At 46.2% G+C, this 23373-nt stretch overlaps 1 protein-coding gene across 2 annotated transcripts in view; it reads left to right on the forward strand.

Annotated features, from left to right (window-relative positions):
- Positions 1-23373, forward strand: part of LOC127001126 (tripartite motif-containing protein 5-like) — a 185300-nt gene that overhangs the window by 127494 nt on the left and 34433 nt on the right. The window contains exon 3 of one of the 2 annotated variants that reach the window (XM_050865314.1): positions 11600-11785. In XM_050865314.1, the coding sequence (XP_050721271.1) occupies positions 11600-11785 (186 nt within the window). Of the gene's footprint in view, positions 1-11053; positions 11786-23373 lie in introns of both variants that reach the window. The other variant, XM_050865313.1, reaches the window with a different exon arrangement.

Genomic DNA, 23373 nt, shown 5'->3' on the forward strand with positions numbered 1-23373 from the left:
GTTATCGGTTATCGGGAATAAGGTTTTCTGTTATCGTGCCCAGCTATGTTAATAACCCTGGTGACATCATCCAGGAGGTACACATGGCAAGGGTGTGCCCAGGAACACTGCCCGGACTATAAAGAGTTAGTCATTCAAATAGAAAAGAAAAAAGAAGAAAAAGAAAGAAAAGCCATACAAGCTGCCGGGGTTAAGGAAAAATGAACTTACTAGAAACAGCAGGTGAGGACAGCAGAAACCTGCCACCACCACCACCACCCGCTGTAGTACATAACCCCACCACATCTGCAACTGTGAGTAGGAGGGGAAATAGAGATCCAAGCACCACAGCAGAGCTAGGGGACACCCCAGTGGATGTAAACCTCTCGATCTCTAGTCTATCAGCCACAGACGCAAACCTCAGCCAGGTGGGACAGCCTGGGCAACCCACAACCCCCCCAAATATATTTACGGACAGTCCAGAGGGGGTCATCCAGCACAGTAGAACATTCTGGGCAACCCACAAGTCCACCATCATCTGAGGCCAAAGCCACAGCAAATCTAAGCGGATCCAACCATAAAAGGATTATGCATAAGAAAAAGAAGCTGATAATATGTAAGTACCAGTGTTGTGCGCACTACCTGCTAAAAGTAGTGGCACTGCCACGACCACTACTTCAGTCAAATTGTAGGGGCACTACCACTACAGCTACTCATTTCTAAATGTAGTGCACTACCGCTACTACTTGTGAACAATAAGTACTGAAAAAACATGATTCTCTTTTATATGTATTGTTACATTCCATGTCCTTGATAGAGTACTGAGTAAGTCACTTTACACTTCCAGTACATGAGGCTAGAAGATTCACTCACCTCCCTCTGCTGTGCTGGTTGACTCACCCAGTGTTTACCAGTTTCCAAGGCTTCGTGAGCTGTGATTGGGAATATCCACGAGTGACTAATCACTTATCTGATACCTTAGAAGGTGTGTCCATGGCAGGGAAAGGCAGGAGTACACTTTCTTGACATTTATTGCGCCAAGCAGGAGGATACTGTACGTCTGACTCGTTGTTGCTACCCAAACACTGTCCCATGCCTCAAGGCGGGCAACTGAGACCATGACTGACAGGAGTGACAGGCTGCGGCTCAGCCCACTGAACTGTACACATTTCATTCATGTTTTCATCACGTATGTAGTTGGTCCATCCCGAGTAGCAAGTAGTGACTAGCCCTACTTAAAAATGTAGCGTTGCTACTGTATTTGCTGCTCTTTCTAAAAAAGAGTGACACTACCGCTACAGCTACTAAAAAAGTAGCTTCGCTACGTAGCAGCGCTGCTAGTAGTGCCGCTATGCCCAACACTGGTAAGTACTACCTAAAGAATGAATGACACTATGGCATAGCTGGCTGAAGCTGCAAGCAGGTACATACAAAAATATGTGCAAAATTTATGAAACATGGATTAGATGGAAGGATTGGTTATAATCTTGGGTGGAAATATGTGATTACCATCCATTTGTATGCAGAAACTCGCTCCACAGAAGGGAATGTGACCTCAAAGACTGCAAACTCCCACACATAAAGGGGACTAAACTAACTATCAAAACCAAGAACCTAACGAGCAGATTGCAGAACCCACACAAAGGGGCACCCCTCCACTGACAAGCACTGGCACGCCATCACAAAGCACACGGCTCGGTGACAGCAGCACCAACCAAAGAGGCGATCCAACCTTTCACCAAACGGTTTGGAACAGACCAGTGGCACACCAGACAAACATGCCTAGCCAAAGCACTTTTTTAGAGTGACTAATGGAGCGACTCCTAGAGGTAGAAAAGCCATTGCACACAATAATGGGGAGATTCCTATCTCTGCCAGAATGACCAGAAATGAAACCCAGAGGAAGGTGCAGCGATCACAACCTTATTTCTGTATTCTGTCCTTTCGCTCCTGTACACCCTCTGGACTCAGACAAGAGGCGCTGCTTCTGACATTTTGCCTCTACTTGGTGGGACGACCTGAAAATGTACTTCTTCGATTTCCCGTGGAATGATTACTGCTTCCGGGAGAGAGACCCCCTTGTGTGTGCCCAGCACATCACAGAGGTGATTGTCTTTGGAATGGAGGCACACATTCCATGTACTTTCTCTACTACTTGCTTTTATAAGTTAATGGAGACTCTCATTCGCGACAAAATGGTGAAATTCTTCGAAGAAAATAATATAATAAATAATTCGCAACATGGCTTCCGTAATAAACATTCATGTTTAACTAACTTACTTGATTTTTTTCATTATATTTTTGAGGTGTTCGATGAAAGTAGATCAGTAGATATCATATATCTGGATTTTCAAAAGGCATTTGATAAGGTTCCCCACCAATGATTGCTCAGCAAACTATTGGCGAACGGTATCTCGGGTAACATTCACAATTGGCTTGCGGACTGGCTCTCTGAGCGGAAACAGAGAGTAGTTCTAAATGGTGTAACATCTAACTGGCTCGACGTCAGAAGCGGCGTACCTCAAGGATCAGTGCTTGGCCCCATGCTCTTCTTAATTTATGTTAATGATATCGATGATGGGCTCACTTGCAAAGTATCAAAATTTGCTTATGACACAAAAATTGCTAGTAAAGTAACTGCGACACTCGATGAAGAAGCTTTACAATCAGATCTAGATCGACTTGCACGTTGGGCCAATCAATGGCAAATGAAATTTAACGTTGACAAATGTAAAGTGTTGCACATGGGAAAAAATAACAGTCACGCTCGGTACGTAATGAATGGCCAACAACTTTCTGCAGTAAGTAAAGAAAAGGATCTTGGAATCACTATATCAAGCGATTTAAAGCCCGGTCAGCATTGTTCAGAGGTAGTTAAAACTGCAAACAAATTGGTTGGCTTCATCGGACGAGTCTTTAATAATAAATCGGAAAAAGTAATATTAAAACTGTATAATTCGTTGGTTCGACCCCGTCTAGAGTACTGTGTACAGTTTTGGTCTCCCTACTACAGAAAAGACATAGAAAAGTTGGAACGGGTCCAACGAAGAGTAACAAAGATGATTCCTATGTTGAGAAATTTATCATATGAACAAAGGTTTAAAGAAGTATATTTATTCAGCCTATCAAAACGAAGAATGCGAGGCGATCTAATAGAAGTGTTTAAAATGTTTAAAGGATTCAGTGATATTAATGTGGAAGATTATTTTACAATTGATCGATCAAATAGAACAAGAAGAAATCACAATTTGAAGATAAGTGGTAAAAGATTCTCGTTGCACGAGGCTAAACACTTCTTCTTCAATCGAGTTGTTAATGTTTGGAACTCTTCCCTGTGATGTCGTTGATAGTACAACAGTTACGGCCTTCAAGAATAGATTAGACAAGTATTTTGAATCCAACCAGCAACTAAGATATTACTCATTGTCGTAATAACGTTAAGTTCTTTCGAATACTGGTGTCCTTGTCCACTTTTATCACCCGGTTAGTGGTAGCAGTAATGGTAGTTCTTTCCTCTTTCCTACATAATTTCCATGCAGTTTTTCCATGCTGCATGGTTCTTTTTCCTTTCCTGCCAGCTTTGGCTGGAGGGATGGGGGGTGGGGAGGAGCCTTTGCCTTTGCTGTCCTTCATCTTCCACCTTTGATTAGATAGTTAGTGTAGCTTGTCACAAACAGCCTCGTAAGGACCAGCAGGTCTGCTGTTGTTTGTTCTTCCTTTGTGTTTCTTTGTGTTACTCCCCTTCGTTTAATCATGCTTGTTCTCGTGCTGTCAAAGATAGAGAGGCACCTCAAAAAAGGTACCAGAGCCTTCGCACTCCTGCTAACCATGATCGTTATATTTCTGCCCAGAATCATGCCAAATATATTCTTTGACTTACCAAAAGCTCTTTCAACCATAGGATATGTCAAAACCTTGCTTTTTCTAATTTTTCCAGAAACTTCTGGCACTTGGCCAAAAATATCTCCTTTAATTTCACTTCTTCATCTTTCCCTCCTTTCCTTAACCTTGATGGCAGCACTGCTGTCTCATCTATCTTTAAGGCTGAACTCTTCACTCAGACTTTCTGTAAAAACTCCACTCTGGACGATTCTGGGCATATTCCTCCTACTCATCCCCCTCTGGCTCCTTTATGCCTGTGATTAAGATTCTTAAGAATGATGTTTTCTATGCCCTCTCTGGCCTCAATCCTCAGAAGGCTAATGGACCTGATGGAGTACCTCCTATTGTCCTTAAAAACTGTGCTTCCATGCTGACACCCTGCCTGGTGTTAGAGATAAGTTGTTGAAAGACATGTTAAGTAACGAAGTGAGTACCTGAGAGAGGCTATAATTCCTCCCCTCCCTCGTTGGCTCCTTGCTTCACTATTTTTCGTATGTTTCAAATGTTCGTTCAGTGCCCAGTAGTAGTTTTCATTTCAGTTGACTTAACAATCGGACCCCCGAACCTCCTTTACCTCTTGCCTTGCCTCAGCAGTTTAAGGCACTCTCTTCAAGAACCACCGTAGCAAATACATCTCTGCTGACTTGCTTATAAGCGAACCTGTGGACTGAACTGACTCCGGGCATGCTTAGTGCCTCATGATTGTGTTTGACTATATCAGTCAGTGCCATTCAGTGCTTTTTGGCTTGTCTGATCAGCGCTTAGGGTCCGTTTAGTAGCGCTTTGGTAACATGAATGTAACGTCAAGCCGGTATTGGACACTGAGACTTGTGTTTAAGTCTAAATAATAATTGCGAGTGTAGTATTTGCTTCGCTTGCTTGTTTTGTGTTTTAGTGTTCATTTTCAGTGTCGTGCGGGAGTACCGTTGTTGGTGGTAGCGAGTGTTCTAATGCTAATTGGTTCACGGATAGAGAAACTTGTATCTGTAAGGGTTATTTATTTGAACAAACATACAAAAGTCATTTAGACAAACACAACACATAGAAAAGGTGTTTGTGTGTGTATGCGTTTGTATGAATGTAGTGTAGTTTTAGAAACATTTAAGTGTTGGTGTATATGTGAAACAATGTGTAGAAGGACTGTATAGCAGGACGAGGACAGACAGTAGAAGATAAACCAGTAACAAAAATAGTTAACAATGAAGACGCGACAAGAGACAAGAACATCAAAACATTCACAAATTGTGTTTGTGCTGCGCACTCCATTTTCTTAAGTGTCACCGAGGAGGAGGAGCACGCGGTTTGAGCGGTGACTGCTACACCGTGACCTATAACTTGGTATGTTTGTGACTACTGGGCACTGTAGTTACATTTAGTGTTGTATCTTTTTGGTGGTGTTGATGTCCGTTGCTGCGCATTATAACTATTGTGTCAGGTTATAATTATTTCTATGTGTTACTTTTTGCTAACACCGGTAGTCTGCTTGCGGTGTAGGATATTTCTTGTTGTATTGTTGCAGACATATTAGCCCTGTTATCTTTTCTTAAGTTGTGGCATTGTTATTGGGTGCAATAGTCTTTGCGTTGTAAGTGGAGAGAGAACCCCCTTGCTTTCGGTACCGTCTCTCATACCGAGGCAGGCTCCTTTTGTTATTTTACTTTTGTTCCTTGGCGTGATTTATATCCGAGTGACTTAGTTATTTATGTTAATTATTTATTTTAGCGTTTTCATTAATCTGTTGCGTGACTATACCTCTCGGGTATAGTGTTGGTATTCTCGGATTGAAAGGTTATGGCTGCCTAACAATCGACAACTCTCGAGAGTCCTCGCACCACCTCTTCATGGTGTGATTGGAGAGTCAACGAACCGCGACACTGACCTGACGAGTGGTTAATAATACCCTCGCGCTAACACTTGTCAAACTCTTTTGCCTTTGCCTATCAACATCTACCTTTCCTTCCTGCTAGAAGTACACCTTCATACAGCCTGTGCCTAAGAAGGGTGACCATTTTAATCCCTCAAACTACTGTCCTATAACTTTACTTTCCTGTCTATCAAAAGCTTTTGAATCAATCCTTAACTGGAAGATTCAACAGCACCTTTCCACTTCTGACCTTCTAGTTGATCGCCAGTATGGGTTCCGCAAGGGGTGTTCAACTGGCGATCTCCTTGCTCTTAACTAACTCTTGGTCATCCTCTCTTAGCTGTTTCAGTGAAACTTTCTCAGTTGCACTAGACATATTAAAAGCCTTTGGTAGGGTCTGGCACAAATCTTTGCTTTCCAAACTACCCTTCTATGGTTACTATCTTTCTGTACCTCTCTGACTGATCTATCACTGCTGTAGTAGACGGTCACAGTTCTTCCCCTAAACCTATTAACAGTGGTGTTCCTCAGGGGTCTGTTCTATCTCCTACTCTCTTTCTGTTGTTCATTGATGATCTTTCCAAAACGAACTGTTTCCAAAACGAACTGTCCTATCCATTCTTCTGCCGATGACTCTACTCTGCATTTCTCAACTTGCTTTGATAGAAGGCCAACTCAATTGGAACTTGACGATTTCAGGCTGGAGGCTGCAGAACGCTTAACCTCAGACCTTACTGTCATTTCCAATTGGGGCAAGAAGAACCTGGTGTCCTTCAACGCCTCAAAAACTCAATTTCTTCTCTTATCAACTCGACACAATCTTCCAAACACCTATCCCCTGTTCTTCGACAACATTCAGCTGTCGCCTTCTCCTACACTAAACATCCTCAGTCTATCCTTAACTCAAAATCTCGACTAGAAGCTCCATATTTCCTCTCACTAAATTAATCAGCTTCCTCAAGGTTGAGCATTCTGTATCGTCTCCGCCAGTTTTCTTCCCCGCACAAATGCTGTCCATATACAGGGGCCTTGTCCGCCCCTGTATGGAGTATGCATCACGTGTGGGGGGCTCCACTCACACAGCTCTCTTGGACAAAGTAGTCAAAGGCTCTTTGTCTCATCAACTCCCCTCTTCATACTGACAGTCTTCTACCACTTAAACTCCACCGCCATGTTGCCTCTCTATCTTCTACCGATATTTTCATGCTGACTGCGTTTATCGAAGTTATCGAACTGCTCTTCTGAACTTGCTAACTGCATGCCTCCCCCCCCTCCCGTGGCTCCGCTGCACTTGACTTTCTACTCTAGCTCATCCCTATACTGTCCAAACCCCTTATGCAAGAGTTAACCAGCATCTTCACTCTTTCATCCTTAACACTGGTAAACTCTGGAACAGCCTTCCTTCATCTCCATTTCCTCCTGCCTATGACTTGACCTCCTTCAAGAAGAGTGTATCAAGACACCTCTCCACCCAAAATTGACCTCTCTTTTGGCCACTCTTTACTTTTCTCATTTATGGGAGCAGTGAGTAGCGGGCTCTTTTTCTACACTTTTTGTTGCCCTTGAGCCGTCTCCTTTGTTGTAAAAAAATAAAAATAATTAAAATAATCCCTAGATCAGAATGAGAGCTATGAAATATTATTTTCTTATTATGTATTGATATAATAGTCAGAATAAGGACCAAGTAAATTCCAATCGACTGTGCCCGTTGAAAGTGAACCACAGCAGGCTTGGTGTTATTCAGTTAAGCACAGAAAAAAGATTATTTCAAAATCACATTCATCCTTTGAGAAAACTTTCCAGTATTCAGCTAAATTTGGCCTCTTAATTGTAATAGTTGTTTTTTTTTAAACTTTTTGTAGGATAGAGTAAAATAAATTGGTTCTGTACCATCAAAGACCACACCAGGCCAGGCAGTCGGTCGCTTGCTCGCTCGCTTGCTCGGTCGGTTAAGCATTCAGTCAATCGGTTACTCAATGATTCAGTCAGAAAATAAGTCAGAATCTTTTCTTTTCACTTATTTAGGTAGACTCTCTGATACTCAGTCAGTCATCCGTTAGTAAGTCATTCAGTGAGTTAGAGAATAACCTAAAAATTTAGTTAATCTTATTGTTCAACTATATATATCTTTAGTGAGTCAATCAGTCATTCAGTCAGTCAGTCAGTTTGTCAGTCAGTCAGTCAGTCTGTCTGTCAGCTAGTCAGTCACTCAAATATAGAGGTAAAATGTTAGTCACGCAGCAGCTTTTTCTTCAGTTAGTCAGTTAGTAAGCGTCAGCCTACATCTAGAATTCAGTCTAAAATTTATTGAGTCAGTTCACTGGGAAGTCAGTCAGTCATTTATTTAGTCAGTCAGTCAATCAGTTAGTAAATAAGCGAGTCAGTCAGTCAATCAGTTAGTAAATAAGCGAGTCAGTCAGTCAATCAGTTAGTAAATAAGCGAGTCAGTCAGTCAGTCAGAAAGTTAACTATTTATCCAGGCAGTAGCAAGACAGTAAATTAATCACTCAAGTCATTAGTCATTAAGAAATTAGTACGGCAGAAAAAAAAGGGAAAAGAGAAATGTATAAGAGAGATCGATGAAGAAAGATTAGCATGACAGCAAAAGAAAGGTATAGCGAGGGATGACGGAAGGAATGGAAGAAGAAAGAAGATTTTGTAGGATAAAGTAATATTAACCCCTTCAACACGAGGACGCGTATACTACGTCCTTGCATGCCTCATACCATATCCGAGGACATGCATACTGCGTCCTGGCTCGCTTTAGCCAGTATAAGAGTTATTTTATCTCTATATTTATGCTTACATCTCAAAATTATCAATTAATTTAGGTTTCTTTATGTGCACCATTTAATTCTGCATGTTTTCATAAATAATGCATGATGATTATGTTGAGTTTATTGCTGAAAACTTGTTATATTCAATAACAACATTTTAAATATGCGTAAGGGCGATCCTGGATACGGCACGGAGCGTCATTTTGGCCCAGCCGTAGTGAGTTTCTTTATGTGCACCATTTAATTCTGCATGTTTTCATATATAATACATGATGATTATGTTGAGAGTATGGCTGAAAACTTGTTATATTCAATAGCGACATTTAAAATTTGGTGCACGCGGCGATCTCGGATGCGGGGCACTGTTTTGGACCGCATGTAGTAAAGGGGTTAAGAATAAAGTGTCACAAGATCTCATAAGATAAGCTATATCTTGTAATGAATCAACAAGTAGTGTGCTCCACATGTGGTACAAAATGCATGCTTTTGAAAGAACAATGTGTGTATGGTGGCTTGTGCCACGGATGGAGCAAAAGGAGTGTGCTCCACTGGTGGTGCACTACTCAATGTGATGAATGAAAAACAAGTCTGTGGTGTAGTGTACCACAGGAGGAGCGCGAGTTTTATTGTCTCAGTGGCAGCTCATAACCAAAGTGAAACTACACAGCTCTTGAGGCGGTGGCTCGCGTGGTATTGAGGCTGCGCCGAGTTGAACCAAACGTGACAGGGAAGAGGTGGCGGGAAGTTCAAACGTGGTAAATGTGTTAAAGTAGCTATGTTTCAATAAAAAGTTAGTTTATCTCAATCACTATGAAAGAGCTTTTTATTTATTGTTATTGCACTTATAGTAGAGCAACAGTGTTTTAAGCCATAAAACAGCAAGTTGCTCTTTGGAAAGTGTGCAGTATTATCTGCTTCCCAGTGTCTGAGCAGCTGACTGCAGTATCTGAGCTCCACTCCCAATCGTTGGCCACATTATTGGGCAGTGCCCTGGCGGCAGAAGTGGCAAATCTTAATGACTGATATGATTGCTAAGCTCTGCTGCCCAGTAGATGGTCTCACCTCTATGAAAATATTGAAATGACATCACTGAAGTGTGTGTGTCCCCATATCCCTTCCCCTCTCCATGGTGAGATAACTTGGTGTTTGCAAGTAGATATATTACACTTTTACCTACAGAGGAGGTCAAAACAGGGTCATGAGACTGATCATAGACAATTAACTTGGAGGACCAAGTCATGGCTAAGAACTAACACAAAGACATGTTTATAACGTTACCTAAAGCAGTGGTGGGCACGGTTCCGCTAACCGCTAATTAGTGAAGCTAACAGTTTTGTTAGCTTATTAGCGTTTTTGCTAACTTGGAAACAGTTAGCGGACCAATTAGCTTCCGCTAAATGTAGTTCCTCCTCCGCTAACTTTTAAGTCCACTAAAAAAAATAAAGGTTTGTCCTTGTCCGTTGTGGGCAGACACAGCACCAGTTGAGCCACATGGCACAATAATTCCAGGGCTTCCACTTTTGGGTAAATTTGGGTATCAGATTTTGTCCCTCTGCATTGCTATTGCATAGTTCATATATAAGGTGTGTATAGAGTGTATGTTTGTTTATTTGTGTACACCTTCATCATCATCTGATTTTGGCACCTTTCTGGAAAGCTCTATGCCTAAGCTACAACATATTGGAATTTCAGTTCACTAAGTCTGTTTAAAGGGTTTTAGAGCCAAAATACTAAACTGAAGCTAATTCCATATAAAAAAAGATAGCGGTTAGCATTAGCTTCCACTAATTTCTTTAATAGTTTAGCAGTTTAGCGTAAGCCAAGCTAACTTCTTAGTTAGTTGTTTACCAGTTAGCGAAGCTAACTTTTGGTTAGCGGTGCCCACCACTGACCTAAAGGATAATTTCATGCAGGTCAACAAACAAGTTTCACTCACTAGCACGTTTTACCAACAATATATCAAGCTGACTCTCCACATGACAAGTGATTGGCTTACCTGAACTTCCTCACTTCATCTCCGTACTCCCGGTGGGGCAGGCAACATCGCCTGCCTGCCACAGACAGCGCCTGTCTCTGTCACTGACAGAGTTGATTTCTTCTTCACTGGCCCACGTGCTGCACTGCCGTTGTGGTGCCTGTGATTGGCTACTGTCTCTTGAGTGCGTATGTATCGAGAGCTGCCATTGGTTGAACAAGAAATGTCAACAACACATTATGCCGTCTGTCGGCGGGAGTGTGAAACAGCGTTAAGGCAGAAAAACCTAAACATGGCGGACTTAAGAAGTGTTTGTGAATTGCAAGATATGACATTCTTATCTCTTGCGAGGCTTTAGTGAATCCGAGGCCAGCGTGCCTGACAGCCTATGACCAATGTGTGGCAGTGAGCTGCCTCCAGTGTGTTCCTGCACCAGTGCTTCCCACATGCTGCTTCTCTGTTTCAGAAAGACAACACCGAGGACTGCCCAGTGTGCCTGTGACCAGTGTGTGGCAGTGGGCTGCCTCCAGTGTGTTCCTGCACCAGTGCTTCCCTCACACTGCCTCTCTGTTTCAGGGCGACAACCCCGAGGACTGTCCAGTGTGCCTGACAAACTTTAATGACACAGTGCAGCGGCCGCACAATCTGCCTTGTGGCCACACTGTTTGCATGCTGTGCATAGATAAGCTGAAGGAGCAGGGCCGTGTTATCTGTCCAGAGTGCCGCGTCAGCCATGCCGTTCCAGAGGGAGGGCAGTTCCCTGTCAGTTATATTGCTGAGGCTTTCATAAAAAGGACGAGAGATGCCAAGGTGGCAACAGCAGCCTCGCTGCTTCCCAGTGCAAAGAAAAGGAAAGGAACAGCAGAAGCAGCTGACAAAAAGGAAGTGACGGGTTTCTCCAAGAAGATGCGTTCCTTTCTGCAGGAACAGGAGGCCACAGTTGTGGCCGCCATCACCGCCTGCCGGGAAGCTCAGTCACAGCTGGACCAGTACCAGACAACCCTGACAGGCTGGGGCAAGAGGCAGCAGCACCTGGAGGACAGGCTCCAGGGACTGGTGGACCAGAGCAGGAGTGCCAGAGGGCTTGTGCAGCAGGAAAACTCCCGCACGACAACCATGGAGGTGAAGGTGAAGGAGGTAGAGCAGGCGCTGCAGGCCATGCAGGAGACATTGCGCACCCTTAAAACAGAGCAAGAAGCAGGTGTTGTGGTGACTGAAGTGTTTCGTTGCACTGGTGAGGCAGAGCAGGTGGTGCAGGAGTGCCAAGAATGTTTCCCTGATGCCAGCACTGTCACAACCGCCAGGAAGGTGAGTGTGCCAATGCTGCTCCTGTTATTTGGGCCCTCAGCCATGAGAGTAACAACAGCAGACAACAGACTGTTGGGAATATATCATGCCCCGGGAGTTTATTTTCTATTTTTCTATTTTTCCACATGTTCTCTGTGTGTATCGAAACACACAAGAAATTAATAAAGACAAAGTGAGGGTATTCGCCGGCTGCCTGGGATTGCACCCATGACCAGCGTGACGGGAGAGCCACTCCTTACCGAGTCGGCCAAAGAGGTACCCCACTGGCCAAGTGGGTTATGGGAGGCTTGTTCATCAGGCATAGTCGCTGCACTACAAATACACAAAGATACATACAGTGGGGCATACACAAGGGTACACACAGTGGGGCATGCACAAGGATACACACCGTGGGGCATACACAAGGGTACACACTGTGAGGCATACACAAAGGTACACACAATGAGGCATACACAAGGATACATGAGAGTTTGGGCCTTCTCCTTCAAGAATAACAACAGCAGACAACACACAGTGGGGCAGTCTTTGGGCCTTCTCTTTCAATAGTAACAACAGCAGACAACACACTATGGGATAGTCTTTGGGCCTTCCCCTTCAAGAGTAACAACAGTAGACAACACACAGTGGGGCAGTCTTTGAGCCTTCCCCTTCAAGAGTAACAACAGTAGACAACACACAGTGAGGCAGTCTTTGAGCCTTCCCCTTCAAGAGTAACAACAGTAGACAACACACAGTGAGGCAGTCTTTGAGCCTTCCCCTTCAGGAGTAACAACAGTAGACAACACACAGTGAGGCAGTCTTTGGGCCTTCCCCTTCAGGAGTAATAACAATAGACAACACACAGTGAGGCAGTCTTTGAGCCTTCCCCTTCAAGAGTAACAACAATAGACAACACACAGTGGGGCAGTCTTTGAGCCTTCCCCTTCAGGAGTAACAACAATAGACAACACACAGTGGGGCAGTCTTTGGGCCTTCCCCTTCAGGAGTAACAACAATAGACAACACACAGTGGGGCAGTCTTTGAGCCTTCCCCTTCAGGAGTAACAACAATAGACAACACACAGTGGGGCAGTCTTTGAGCCTTCCCCTTCAGGAGTAATAACAATAGACAACACACAGTGGGGCAGTCTTTGGGCAGTCTTTGAGCCTTCCCCTTCAAGAGTATCAAATGCAGAAAAAACACAGTGGGGCAGTCTTTGAGCCTTCCCCTTCAAGAGTAACAACAGTAAACAACACACAGTGGGATAGTCTTTGGGCCTTCCCTTCAGGAGTAACAACAGCAGACAACACACAGTGGGGCAGTCTTTGGGCCTTCCCCTTCAAGAGTAACAACAGCAGACAACACACAGTAGGGCAGCCTTTGGGCCTTCCCCTTCAGGAGTAACAACAGTAGACAACACACAGTGGGGCAGCCTTTGGGCCTTCCCCTTCAAGAGTAATAACAGCAGACAACACACAGTGGGGCAGTCTTTGGGCCTTCCCCTTCAGGAGTAACAACAGCAGACAACACACAGTAGGGCAGCCTTTGGGCCTTCCCCTTCAGGAGTAACAACAGTAGACAACACACAGTGGGGCAGTCTTTGGGCCTTCCCCCTCAAGAGTAACAACAGCAGACAACACACAGTAGGGCAGCCTTTGGGCCTTCCCCTTCAGGAGTAACAACAGTAGACAACACACAGTGGGGCAGTCTTTGGGCCTTCCCCTTCAAGAGTAACAACAGCAGACAACACACAGTAGGGCAGCCTTTGGGCCTTTCCCTTCAGGAGTAACAACAGCAGACAACACACAGTGAGGCAGTCTTTGGGCCTTCCCCCTCAAGAGTAACAACAGCAGACAACACACAGTGGGGCAGTCTTTGGGCCTTCCCCTTCAGGAGTAACAACAACAAACAACAGACAGTGGGGCAGTCTTTGGGCCTTCCCCTTCAAGAGTAACAACAGTAAATAACACACAGTGGGGCAGTCTTTGGGCCTTCCCCTTCAGGAGCAACAACAACAGACAACACACAGTGCGGCAGTCTTTGGGCCTTCCCCTTCAAGAGTAACAACAGTAGACAACACACAGTGGGGCAGTCTTTGAGCCTTCCCCTTCAGGAGCAACAACAGCAGACAACACACAGTGGGGCAGTCTTTGAGCCTTCCCCTTCAAGAGTAACAACAACAAACAACACACAGTGGGGCAGTCTTTGGGCCTTCCCCTTCAAGAGTAACAACAACAAACAACACACAGTGGGGCAGTCTTTGAGCCTTCCCCTTCAGGAGCAACAACAGCAGACAACACACAGTGGGGCAGTCTTTGAGCCTTCCCCTTCAAGAGTAACAACAACAAACAACACACAGTGGGGCAGTCTTTGAGCCTTCCCCTTCAAGAGTAACAACAACAAACAACACACAGTGGGGCAGTCTTTGGGCCTTCCCCTTCAGGAGCAACAACAACAGACAACACACAGTGTGGCAGTCTTTGGGCCTTCCCCCTCAAGAGTAACAACAGTAAATAACACACAGTGGGGCAGTCTTTGGGCCTTCCCCTTCAGGAGCAACAACAGCAGACAACACACAGTGGGGCAGTCTTTGAGCCTTCCCCTTCAAGAGTAACAACAACAAACAACACACAGTGGGGCAGTCTTTGGGCCTTCCCCTTCAAGAGTAACAACAGCAGACAACACACAGTGGGGCAGTCTTTGAGCCTTCCCCCTCAAGAGTAACAACAGTAGACAACATGTAGTGCGGCGATGGCCTGATGAACGAGCCTCCCATAACCCACTTAGCCAGTGGGGTACCTCTTTGGCCGACTCGGTAAGGAGTGGCTCTCCCGTCACGCTGGTCGCGGGTTCAATCCCAGGCAGCCGGGGAATACCCTCACTCTTGATTAATTTCTCGTGTTATTTCGATACACGCAGAGGACGTGTTGAGAAATAGGAAGGATGGAAAGAAAGCTCGTCGGGGCATTACAAACACACTATGGGACAGTCTTGGGGCCTTCCCTTTCAAGAGAAACAACAGTAGACAACACACAGTGGGGCAGTGTTTCAGCCTTCCCCTTCAGTAGTAACAACATAAGATAACACACTTTGGGGCAGTCTTTGGGCCTTCCCCCTTCAAAAAGTAACAAGAATAGACAACACACAGTGGGGCAGTCTTTGAGCCTTCCCCTTCAAAAGTAACAACAACAAACACACAGTGGGGCAGTCTTTGGGCCTTCCCCTTCAAGAGTAACAACGGCAGACAGCACACAGTGAGGCAGTCTTTGAGCCTTCCCCTTGAGGAGTAACAACAGCAGACAACACACAGTGAGGCAGTCTTTGAGACTTCCCCTTCAGGAGTAACAACAGTAGACAACACACAGTGGGTCAGTCTTTGGGCCTTCCCCTTCAAGAGTAACAACAGTAGACAACACACTGTGGGCCAGTCTTTGGGACTATCCCTTGAAGAGTAACAACAGGAGACAACACACAGTGGGCCAGTCTTTGGGCCTTCCCCTTCAGGAGTAACAACAGCAGACAACACACAGTGGGGGTCTTTGGGCCTTCCCCTTCAGGAGTAACAACAGTAGACAACACACAGTGGGGCAGCCTTTGAGCCTTCCCCTTCAAGAGTAACAACAGTAGACAACACACAGTGGGGCAGCCTTTGGGCCTTCCCCTTCCAGAGTAACAACAGCAGACAACACACAGTGGGGCAGTCTTTGGGTCTTCCCCCTCAAGAGTAACAACAGTAGACAACACACAGTGGGGCAGCCTTTGGGCCTTCCCCTTCAAGAGTAACAACAGCAGACAACACACAGTGGGGCAGTCTTTGGGCCTTCCCCTTCAAGAGTAACAACAGCAGACAACACACAGTGAGGCAGTCTTTGGGCCTTCCCCTTCAAGAGTAACAACAGTAGACAACACACAGTGAGGCAGTCTTTGGGCCTTCCCCTTCAAGAGTAACAACAGTAGACAACACACAGTGAGGCAGTCTTTGGGCCTTCCCCTTCAAGAGTAACAACAGTAGACAACACACAGTGGGCCAGTCTTTGGGCCTTCCCCTTCAAGAGTAACAACAGTAGACAACACACAGTGGGCCAGTCTTTGGGCCTTTCCCTTCAAGAGTAACAACAGTAGACAAAACACAGTGGGGCAGTCTTTGGGCCTTCCCCTTCAGGAGTAACAATAGTAGACAACACACAGTGGGGCAATCTTTGGGCCTTCCCCTTCAAGAGTAACAGCAGTAGACAACACACAGTGGGGCAGTCTTTGGGCCTTCCCCTTCAAGAGTAACAACAGTAGACAACACACAGTGGGGCAGCCTTTGGGCCTTCCCCTTCAAGAGTAACAACAGTAGACAACACACAGTGGGGCAGTCTTTGGGCCTTCCCCTTCAAGAGTAACAGCAGTAGACAACACACAGTGGGGCAGTCTTTGGGCCTTCCCCTTCAAGAGTAACAACAGTAGACAACACACAGTGAGGCAGTCTTTGAGCCTTCCCCTTCAAGAGTAACAACAGTAGACAACACACAGTGGGCTAGTCTTTGGGCCTTCCTCTTCAAGAGTAACAACAGTAGACAACACACAGTGGGCCAGTCTTTGGGCCTTCCTCTTCAAGAGTAACAACCGTAGCTGGGCGTTATCGCGATACTTTATCGCTGATAACAAAATCGGGTTATCGGCCATCCGCTACCTATTTAAATATATATCGGCATCTTCATTACTTTTGTAACGAAACTAGCGATAATCGCTACTTTTTTCTGCCTCTCAGAAAAAAAACCGTTGTCTCCCTACTGCGCATGCATGGCCCAATGAAAAAACTTCGGGGTATGAAATCTCTTCGGTGAAGAGATTTCATACTTAGATCATCAACATTAAAACATTAGGTTATTTTTTTATGTTATTCAAAAATCAAAATATCAAAGAGGAAAATCATTTAACTTTGCCCAAAAAATGATTATTCACTGTCTCAAATTTGATATTCCATATTCGTTTTTGAGCATGCCATGGTATTGAAGGTACCTGGTGTTGTGTTATTTGAAAACCCATTGTCAAAAGCTGGCGCTTTTGTATACAAACACGTACTAATCTCTTGTGAACTACGCATGCTCAGACCAGTAAACGTAGACCTGTGCAGTCTCACAAAGCTTTTTAACACATTAAGAGTTGCTGGAAGGCTGAATCAGACATACAGTACCACCATCCTCGCTGTTTCTAGAACGACACACTGTACATATAAATACAACTCGTACAGATCGAGTGTCTGTCTAGAAACAGCGAGCATGGTGGTAGTGGTACTGTATGTCTGATTCAGCCTTCCAGCAACTCTTAATTACGGTTAAAAGCTTGAGACTGTACTACGCTTGCTGTTCTGAGCATGCGCAGTTCAAGAGAGACCAGTGTTTGTAAACAAAATTTGACGGTGGGGGACGCAAATAACACAACACAGTCAGGCATTCTATTATTACCGTCCATAGTACGTGTCAACGTGTGGTTCTGAGGTTTTGTAGGTTTTCTAAAATAGAGATAATGAAAATTTGAATTCATCTATGTTTTTCTATCTGAAATATCAATATAGTATCGTTTTCGCCATTCAGACTTATCGCTAGCTAGTATTGGAATTGTGGATTTATATCGGTATCGGTTATCGCCTATATTTGTCTCCAGTTAACGAATATCGCTTATCACCGATAAGTGTTTTTATTATCAGTTATCGGTTATCAAGAATACGGTTTTCTGTTATCGTGCCCAGCTATGGTAACAACAATAGACAACACACAGTGGGGCAGTCTTTGAGCCTTCCTCTTCAAGAGTAACAACAGCAGACAACACACAGTGAGGCAGTCTTTGGGCCTTCCCCTTCAAGAGTAAGAACAGTAGACAACACACAGTGGGGCAGTCTTTGAGCCTTCCCCTTCAGGAGTAACAACAGTAGACAACACACAGTGGGGCAGTCTTTGGGCCTTCCCCTTCAGGAGTAACAACAGTAGACAGCACACAGTGGGGCAGTCTTTGGGGCTTCCCCTTCAGGAGTAACAACAGTAGACAACACACAGTGGGGCAGTCTTTGGGCCTTCCCCTTCAGGAGTAACAACAGTAGACAACACACAGTGGGGCAGTCTTTGGGCCTTCCCCTTCAGGAGTAACAACAGCAGACAACACACAGTGGGGCAGTCTTGGGCCTTCCCTTCCAGAGAAACAACAGTAGACAACACACAGTGAGGCAGTCTTTGGGCCTTCCCCTTCAGGAGTAACAACAGTAGACAACACACAGTGTGGCAGTCTTTGGGCCTTCCCCTTCAGGAGTAACAACAGCAGACAACACACAGTGGGGCAGTCTTTGGGCCTTCCCTTCAAGGAGTAACAACAGTAGACAACACACAGTGAGGCCGTCTTTGGGCCTTCCCCTTCAGGAGTAACAACAGCAGACAACACACAGTGGGGCAGTCTTTGGGCCTTCCCCTTCAGGAGTAACAACAGCAGACAACACACAGTGGGGCAGTCTTTGGGCCTTCCCCTTCAAGAGTAACAACAGCAGACAACACACAGTGGGGCAGTCTTTGGGCCTTCCCTTCAAGAGTAACAACAGTAGACAACACACAGTGGGGCAGTCTTTGGGCCTTCCCCTTCAAGAGTAACAACAGCAGACAACACACAGTGGGGCAGTCTTTGGGCCTTCCCCTTCAGGAGTAACAACAGCAGACAACACACAGTGGGGCAGTCTTTGGGCCTTCCCCTTCAAGAGTAAGAACAGTAGACAACACACAGTGGGGCAGTCTTTGGGCCTTCCACTTCAGGAGTAACAACCGTCGACAACACACAGTGGGCAGTCTTTGAGCTTCCTTCAAGAGTAACAACAGTAGACAACACACAGTGGGGCAGTCTTTGGGCCTTCCCCTTCAGGAGTAACAACAGTAGACAACACACAGTGGGGCAGTCTTTGAGCCTTCCCCTTCAAGAGTAACAACAGTAGACAACACACAGTGGGGCAGTCTTTGGCCCTTCCCCTTCAGGAGTAACAACAGCAGACAACACACAGTGGGGCAGTCTTTGAGCCTTCCCCTTCAGGAGTAACAACAGTAAACAACACACAGTGGGGCAGTCTTTGAGCCTTCCCCTTCAAGAGTAACAACAGCAGACAACACACAGTGGGGCAGTCTTTGAGCCTTCCCCTTCAAGAGTAACAACAGCAGACAACACACAGTGAGGCAGTCTTTGGGCCTTCCCCTTCAAGAGTAACAACAGTAGACAACACACAGTGGGCCAGTCTTTGGGCCATCCCCTTTATGAGAAACAACAGCAGACAACACACATTGGGCCAGTCTTTGGGCCTTCCCCTTCAAGAGTAACAACAGCAGACAACACACAGTGGGCCAGTCTTTGGGCCTTCCCCTTCAAGAGTAACAACAGCAGACAACACACAGTGGGGCAGTCTTTGAGCCTTCCCCTTCAAGAGTAACAACAGTAGACAACACACAGTGAGGCAGTCTTTGAGCCTTCCCCTTCAAGAGTAACAACAGTAGACAACACACAGTGGGGCAGTCTTTGAGCCTTCCCCTTCAAGAGTAACAACAGTAGACAACACACAGTGAGGCAGTCTTTGGGCCTTCCCCTTCAGGAGTAACAACAGCAGACAACACACAGTGAGGCAGTCTTTGAGCCTTCCCCTTCAAGAGTAACAACAGTAGACAACACACAGTGGGGCAGTCTTTGAGCCTTCCCCTTCAAGAGTAACAACAGTAGACAACACACAGTGGGGCAGTCTTTGGGCCTTCCCCTTCAAGAGTAACAACAGTAGACAACACACAGTGGGGCAGTCTTTGAGCCTTCCCCTTTAGGAGTAACAACAGCAGACAACACACAGTGGGCCAGTCTTTGGGCCTTCCCCTTTAGGAGTAACAACAGTAGACAACACACAGTGGGGCAGTCTTTGGGCCTTCCCCTTCAGGAGTAACAACAGCAGACAACACACAGTGGGGCAGTCTTTGAGCCTTCCCCTTCAAGAGTAACAACAGTAGACAACACACAGTGGGGCAGCCTTTGAGCCTTCCCCTTCAAGAGTAACAACAGTAGACAACACACAGTGAGGCAGTCTTTGGCCCTTCCCCTTCAAGAGTAACAACAGTAGACAACACACAGTGGGGCAGCCTTTGAGCCTTCCCCTTCAAGAGTAACAACAGCAGACAACACACAGTGGGGCAGTCTTTGAGCCTTCCCCTTCAAGAGTAACAACAGTAGACAACACACAGTGGGGCAGCCTTTGAGCCTTCCCCTTCAAGAGTAACAACAGTAGACAACACACAGTGAGGCAGTCTTTGGGCCTTCCCCTTCAGGAGTAACAACAGCAGACAACACACAGTGAGGCAGTCTTTGAGCCTTCCCCTTCAAGAGTAACAACAGTAGACAACACACAGTGAGGCAGTCTTTGAGCCTTCCCCTTCAAGAGTAACAACAGTAGACAACACACAGTGAGGCAGTCTTTGGGCCTTCCCCTTCAAGAGTAACAACAGTAGACAACACACAGTGGGGCAGTCTTTGAGCCTTCCCCTTCAAGAGTAACAACAGTAGACAACACACAGTGAGGCAGTCTTTGGGCCTTCCCCTTCAAGACTAACAACAGTAGACAACACACAGTGAGGCAGTCTTTGGCCCTTCCCCTTCAAGAGTAACAACAGTAGATAACACACAGTGGGGCAGCCTTTGAGCCTTCCCCTTCAAGAGTAACAACAGCAGACAACACACAGTGGGGCAGTCTTTGAGCCTTCCCCTTCAAGAGTAACAACAGCAGACAACACACAGTGAGGCAGTCTTTGAGCCTTCCCCTTCAAGAGTAACAACAGTAGACAACACACAGTGGGGCAGCCTTTGAGCCTTCCCCTTCAAGAGTAACAACAGTAGACAACACACAGTGAGGCAGTCTTTGGGCCTTCCCCTTCAGGAGTAACAACAGCAGACAACACACAGTGAGGCAGTCTTTGAGCCTTCCCCTTCAAGAGTAACAACAGTAGACAACACACAGTGAGGCAGTCTTTGAGCCTTCCCCTTCAAGAGTAACAACAGTAGACAACACACAGTGGGGCAGTTTTTGAGCCTTCCCCTTCAGGAGTAACAACAGCAGACAACATACAGTGGGGCAGTCTTTGAGCCTTCCCCTTCAAGAGTAACAACAGTAGATAACACACAGTGGGGCAGTCTTTGGGCCTTCCCCTTCAAGAGTAACAACAGTAGACAACACACAGTGGGGCAGCCTTTGAGCCTTCCCCTTCAAGAGTAACAACAGTAGACAACACACAGTGGGGCAGTCTTTGAGCCTTCCCCTTCAAGAGTAACAACAGCAGACAACACACAGTGGGGCAGCCTTTGAGCCTTCCCCTTCAAGAGTAACAACAGTAGACAACACACTGGGGCAGCCTTTGAGCCTTCCCCTTCAAGAGTAACAACAGCAGACAACACACAGTGGGGCAGTCTTTGAGCCTTCCCCTTCAAGAGTAACAACAGCAGACAACACACAGTGAGGCAGTCTTTGAGCCTTCCCCTTCAAGAGTAACAACAGTAGACAACACACAGTGGGGCAGCCTTTGAGCCTTCCCCTTCAAGAGTAACAACAGTAGACAACACACAGTGAGGCAGTCTTTGGGCCTTCCCCTTCAGGAGTAACAACAGCAGACAACACACAGTGAGGCAGTCTTTGAGCCTTCCCCTTCAAGAGTAACAACAGTAGACAACACACAGTGAGGCAGTCTTTGAGCCTTCCCCTTCAAGAGTAACAACAGTAGACAACACACAGTGGGACAGTCTTTGGGCCTTCCCCTTCAAGAGTAACAACAGGAGACAACACACAGTGGGGCAGTTTTTGAGCCTTCCCCTTCAGGAGTAACAACAGCAGACAACACACAGTGGGGCAGTCTTTGAGCCTTCCCCTTCAAGAGTAACAACAGTAGATAACACACAGTGGGGCAGTCTTTGATCCTTCCCCTTCAAGAGTAACAACAGTAGACAACACACAGTGGGGCAGCCCTTGAGCCTTCCCCTTCAAGAGTAACAACAGTAGACAACACACAGTGGGGCAGTCTTTGAGCCTTCCCCTTCAAGAGTAACAACAGCAGACAACACAGTGGGGCAGTCTTTGAGCCTTCCCCTTCAAGAGTAACAACAGTAGACAACACACAGTGAGGCAGTCTTTGGGCCTTCCCCTTCAAGAGTAACAACAGTAGACAACACACAGTGAGGCAGTCTTTGGGCCTTCCCCTTCAAGAGTAACAACAGTAGACAACACACAGTGAGGCAGTCTTTGAGCCTTCCCCTTCAAGAGTAACAACAGTAGACAACACACAGTGGGGCAGTCTTTGAGCCTTCCCCTTCAAGAGTAACAACAGTAGACAACACACAGTGGGGCAGTCTTTGGGCCTTCCCCTTCAAGAGTAACAACAGTAGAGAACACACAGTGAGGCAGTCTTTGGGCCTTCCCCTTCAAGAGTAACAACAGTAGAAAACACACAGAGGCAGTCTTTGGGCCTTCCCCTTCAGGAGTAACAACAGTAGACAACACACAGTGAGGCAGTCTTTGGGCCTTCCCCTTCAGGAGTAACAACAGTATACAACACACAGTGAGGCAGTCTTTGGGCCTTCCCCTTCAGGAGTAACAACAGTAGACAACACACAGTGGGGCAGTCTTTGGGCCTTCCCCTTCAGGAGTAACAACAGCAGACAACACACAGTGGGGCAGTCTTTGGGCCTTCCCCTCCAAGAGTAACAACAGTAGACAACACACTATGGGACAGTCTTTGGGCCTTCCCCTTCAGGAGTAACAATAGTAGACAACACACAGTGAGGCAGTCTTTGGGCCTTCCCCTTCAGGAGTAACAACAGCAGACAACACACAGTGGGGCAGTCTTTGGGCCTTCCCCTTCAGGAGTAACAACAGCAGACAACACACAGTGGGGCAGTCTTTGGGCCTTCCCCTTCAGGAGTAACAACAGCAGACAACACACAGTGGGGCAGTCTTTGGGCCTTCCCCTTCAGGAGTAACAACAGCAGACAACACACAGTGGGGCAGCCTTTGGGCCTTCCCCTTCAGGAGTAACAACAGCAGACAACACACAGTGGGGCAGTCTTTGGGCCTTCCCCTTCACGAGTAACCACAGCAGACAACACACAGTGGGGCAGTCTTTGGGCCTTCCCCTTCAGGAGTAACAAGAACAGACAACACACAGTGGGGCAATCTTTGGGCCTTCCCCTGTAGGAGTAACAACAGCAGACAACACACAGTGGGGCAGTCTTTGGGCCTTCCCCTTCAAGAGTAACAACAGCAGACAACACACAGTGGGGCAATCTTTGGGCCTTCCCCTGTAGGAGTAACAACAGCAGACAACACACAGTGGGGCAATCTTTGGGCCTTCCCCTGTAGGAGTAACAACAGCAGACAACACACAGTGGGGCAGTCTTTGGGCCTTCCCCTTCAGGAGTAACAACAGCAGACAACACACAGTGGGGCAGTCTTTGGGCCTTCCCCTTCAGGAGTAACAACAGCAGACAACACACAGTGGGGCAGTCTTTGGGCCTTCCCCTTCAGGAGTAACAACAGCAGACAACACACAGTGGGGCAGTCTTTGGGCCTTCCCCT

This window comes from Eriocheir sinensis, chromosome 20 (genome assembly GCF_024679095.1).
Source record: "Eriocheir sinensis breed Jianghai 21 chromosome 20, ASM2467909v1, whole genome shotgun sequence".
NCBI classification, from domain to species: domain Eukaryota; kingdom Metazoa; phylum Arthropoda; class Malacostraca; order Decapoda; family Varunidae; genus Eriocheir; species Eriocheir sinensis.